This window comes from Mandrillus leucophaeus, unplaced genomic scaffold (assembly GCF_000951045.1).
Source record: "Mandrillus leucophaeus isolate KB7577 unplaced genomic scaffold, Mleu.le_1.0 Scaffold13, whole genome shotgun sequence".
In the NCBI taxonomy this organism is placed as follows: domain Eukaryota; kingdom Metazoa; phylum Chordata; class Mammalia; order Primates; family Cercopithecidae; genus Mandrillus; species Mandrillus leucophaeus.
Genome location: NW_012101254.1, coordinates 7,405,647 through 7,409,284, shown reverse-complemented (window position 1 = coordinate 7,409,284; position 3,638 = coordinate 7,405,647). Strand labels below are relative to the sequence as shown.

Below are 3,638 nucleotides of genomic sequence, written 5' to 3'. Positions count from 1 at the left end.
GTGGTAAAGCTAGAGAATCATACTTTACACACTAGAGATGTGGATTTGTGGTAAACTGCAGACCTAGATAAGACACTGCTGCCTAATCAGCGTGTGATGGTTCATATCCTTTCTCGGGCTCTCTTTGAAGAGGATCCTGTTTTACATCACTCTTCAACCTAGGAGGTTGATGATCTTTGATTTCAATTGTTAGCTCCCCTGCTTTTATAAATTGACAGATATCTAACAATTCAGCTGGCCATAAAGTTCTGGTGAAAAAGAGTCACCTGTTCTTCCCTGAGATACTTCCTGTTGCCACCGTGAGAAATCCTCAGCTTGTAAAATTCTCCTTTTACTCTCCTTAGGTGTTTTAGCTCACTTGGAAAGGCTAGAGAACCAAATGAGCAGATCCCGTAAACAGTCTGAAGAGCCGCAGAGCGTGCAGGCTCAGGAACGTGTTCTTGGAACCAAGATTCAGAAACTAAGGCATCTGCGAGATGATCTGAAGGCTGCGGTGCGGCACCGGCGAGGCAGCGTGAGTAGAAGGGTGGTGTCAGCAGTTCCTTTAGAGTATAATGAGCAAATGTGATTTGGGAATTGGTGAATTGGCAATTTTTAATAATGTGTTTTACTTGTGATCTTACTGGATTGATTGTAGTCCTTGATCCCTCAAATGATCAAACTTGTGGAGTTTGGCCAGGCGCGGTGGCTCATGCCTGTAATCCCACACTTTGAAAGGCTGAGGCAGGCCTATCACCTGTGGTCAGGCGTTTTGAGACCAGCCTGGCCAACATGGCGAAAACCTGTCTCTACTAGAAATACAAAAATTAGCCGGGCGTGGTGGCACGTGCCCGTAATCCCAGCTACTCAGGAGACTGAGGCACAAGCATTGCACCTGGGAGGCGGAGGTTCCAGTGAGCTGAGATCGAGCCACTGCACTCCAGCCTGGGAAACAGAGCGAGACTCCGTCTCAAAAAAAAAAAAAAAAAAATCCTGTAGAGTTACAGTGAATATCACCTAACATTGGTCAGGCACTACTGGTAAGCCAGGCAAGTTCTTCCTGCCAGGTTCTTAACCTGCCCTAATAAACACCTAAGTTTGTTACCTCAATCATAAACATATTAGGTATATACCTAGTAGAATTACTGGGTCATACGATATGCATATTAGGTTTAGTAAATACTGCCAGGTTTTGAAAGTGATTGTACTAGTTTTACATTCCCAGCAATAGTTGTATAAGTTTTCCATTGTTTTGCATTTTTACCAGTACTTGTAGTGGCTTGCCTTGAGTTGTTGATACTTTAGTCATTAGTGACATCTGTCACCCAGACTCAACCTCCTAGGGAGCTTGACCCTTCCCTTTTTTCAGTTTTCTCTCTAGCCTAGGTTCAGTCAGCAAGACCTATCAGATTTTTCTTTTATATAGTCTTTGTCCTTCCTCCATTGCCACAGCTCAAATATTAGCCATATATGGAGTAAATATCAGGTGATTTGGATACCAGGATTATGACAGTAGTCTGCCAGTTGGTGCATCTTCTCGTATTTCTGCTTTTCCAGTAAATCCTGCACAGCCAAGAAAATGCTTCATGAAACACCGCACCATTGCTGTGCTCAAAAGCCATCAACAACCCTTAATTGCCCATGGGATATCAGCCTTCCTCCCCATCTTCCTTTTCCACCTATATCTCTCTTCCTTCCTCCCTTCTTCCTTTCTTTTTTTTTAAAATTGTAATATATATAAAGTGCACAAATCTGATGGACTTTGTTACAAAGTTAGCACAACCAGGTAACTACAACAGTGATTCAAGTATAGAGCATTACCAGTACCCCAGAAGCCTCCAGTTTGCCTCTTCTAGTCATATCTCTTAAGGTACCCACTATTCTGATTTCTGTCACCATACATAGGTTTTACCTGATTTTGAACTTTATATAAATGTTAAGAAGCACTAACTCTTACGTCTGGCTTCTTTTGCTGAATATTATGACTGAGATTCACCTACATTTTGCTTATAGTGGTCATGTTTTTTATTGCTATATAGCAATTCTATTTTATGAGTATACTACAACTTGTTTACCCATTCTACTGTGATGACATTTGGGTTATTGGGGTTATTTCACTTTGGGATCATTATGAATGTTGTCACTATTAACATTTTGTGTGTTTCTGTCCTTTGGTATAAAAATATACACTTATATATTGGGTGTATGCCTAGTAGAATTGTTGGTTAGTAGGATATGCATATTAGGTTTAGAAAATTCTGGCAGTTTTTGAAAGTGAGTGTATCACTTTTACATTCCCAGCAATAATGTTCAGGATTTCCATTGTTTTGCATTTTTACCAATACTTGCTATTGTCAGTTTTTAAAATTTGCCATTCTGGTGGGAGTGTAATAATATCTCATTTTGGACTGAATTTGCATTTGCTTCATAACCAGTGATGGGGAATCCCTGTATTGAACATTTGAAAATCTTCTGTTGTGAAGTGTGCTTTTTTCAAGGCTTTTGTGAACTTTTTATTAGGTTGTCCATCTATTAAATTGTAGAAATCTTTACATATTTTGAATGAGTTCTTTGTTGGGTATCTGTATTAGAGTCTTCCTTAGACTGTGGCTTGTCTTCATTCTCTAATGGTGTCTTGCGATGAAAATCTTTGTTTTAATGAAGTTTGATTTAGGAGTTAAACTTTATTCTTAGTGCCCTTGTTTCTTGTTTAATAAATCTTTGTCTAACTTAAGATCATGCTGATCTTTTCCTGGTATTTTCTATTTTATTTTTTTTTTGGTTTTTGAGACAGGGTCTCACTTTGTTGCCCAGGCTGGAGTGTAGTGGCACGATCCGGCACCCTCCGCCTCCTGGGTTCAGACGATTCTTCTGCCCCAACCTCCCGGGTAGGTGGGATTATGGGCATGTGCCTGGTTAATTTTTGTATTTTTAGTAGAGATGGAGTTTCACCATGTTGGCCAGGCTGATCTCGAACTCCTGACCTCAGGTGATCCACCCACCTCAGCCTCCCAAAGTGCTGGGATTACAGGCGTGAGCCACCGCACCCGGCTTTTTTATTTCTAGTTTGCTAAGAGTTTTAATCATGATATTATGCTATTAAATTTTATCAGATATTTTTACTGCATATATTAAGGGAATCATGTTTTCTCCCTTATTAATTTGTTATATATTGATTGCTATTTAAATGATAAATTGCCCTCACATTCTCATAGTAAACCTAATTTGGTTTGATGTATTATCTTTTTAATATAATTCTAAATCTGACTTGCTGATATTAGTTATTAGAACTTTTGCATCTAAATTCATGAGAGAGATTGCCCTATGATTTTTTTGTAATAACTTTGTCAGGTTTTGGCATCAAGTTTTATGTTGCTCTTAGAGACATTTTCCTTTTTTTTTTTTTTTCTATTCTTTGAAAGACTTTATATACTATTGGTGTTATTTTTTTCTTACATTTTGTTAAGGAATTCCCCGGTGAAGCTCTTTGGGCCTTCTCTGTGGGAGGGTTTTAATTTCTGATCCGATTTCTTTGATCAGCATAAGCTGTTCAGATTTCCTGTTTCTTCTTGGGTCACTTTTGGTATGTTGCATTTTGCAGTTTGTTCATTTTATGTAAACTCGCATTTAAAGTTTGAAATTTTTTTTTTTTTTTTTTT

At 38.6% G+C, this 3,638-nt stretch overlaps 1 protein-coding gene across 2 annotated transcripts in view; it reads left to right on the top strand.

The window, feature by feature from the left end:
* CENPO (centromere protein O) overlaps positions 1-3,638 on the top strand; it is a 17,761-nt gene that overhangs the window by 6,265 nt on the left and 7,858 nt on the right. For both annotated transcript variants that reach the window (XM_011972699.1, XM_011972698.1), the window contains one exon: positions 345-514. In XM_011972699.1, coding sequence (XP_011828089.1) covers positions 345-514 — 170 coding nt within the window. The remainder of the gene's footprint in view (positions 1-344; positions 515-3,638) is intronic.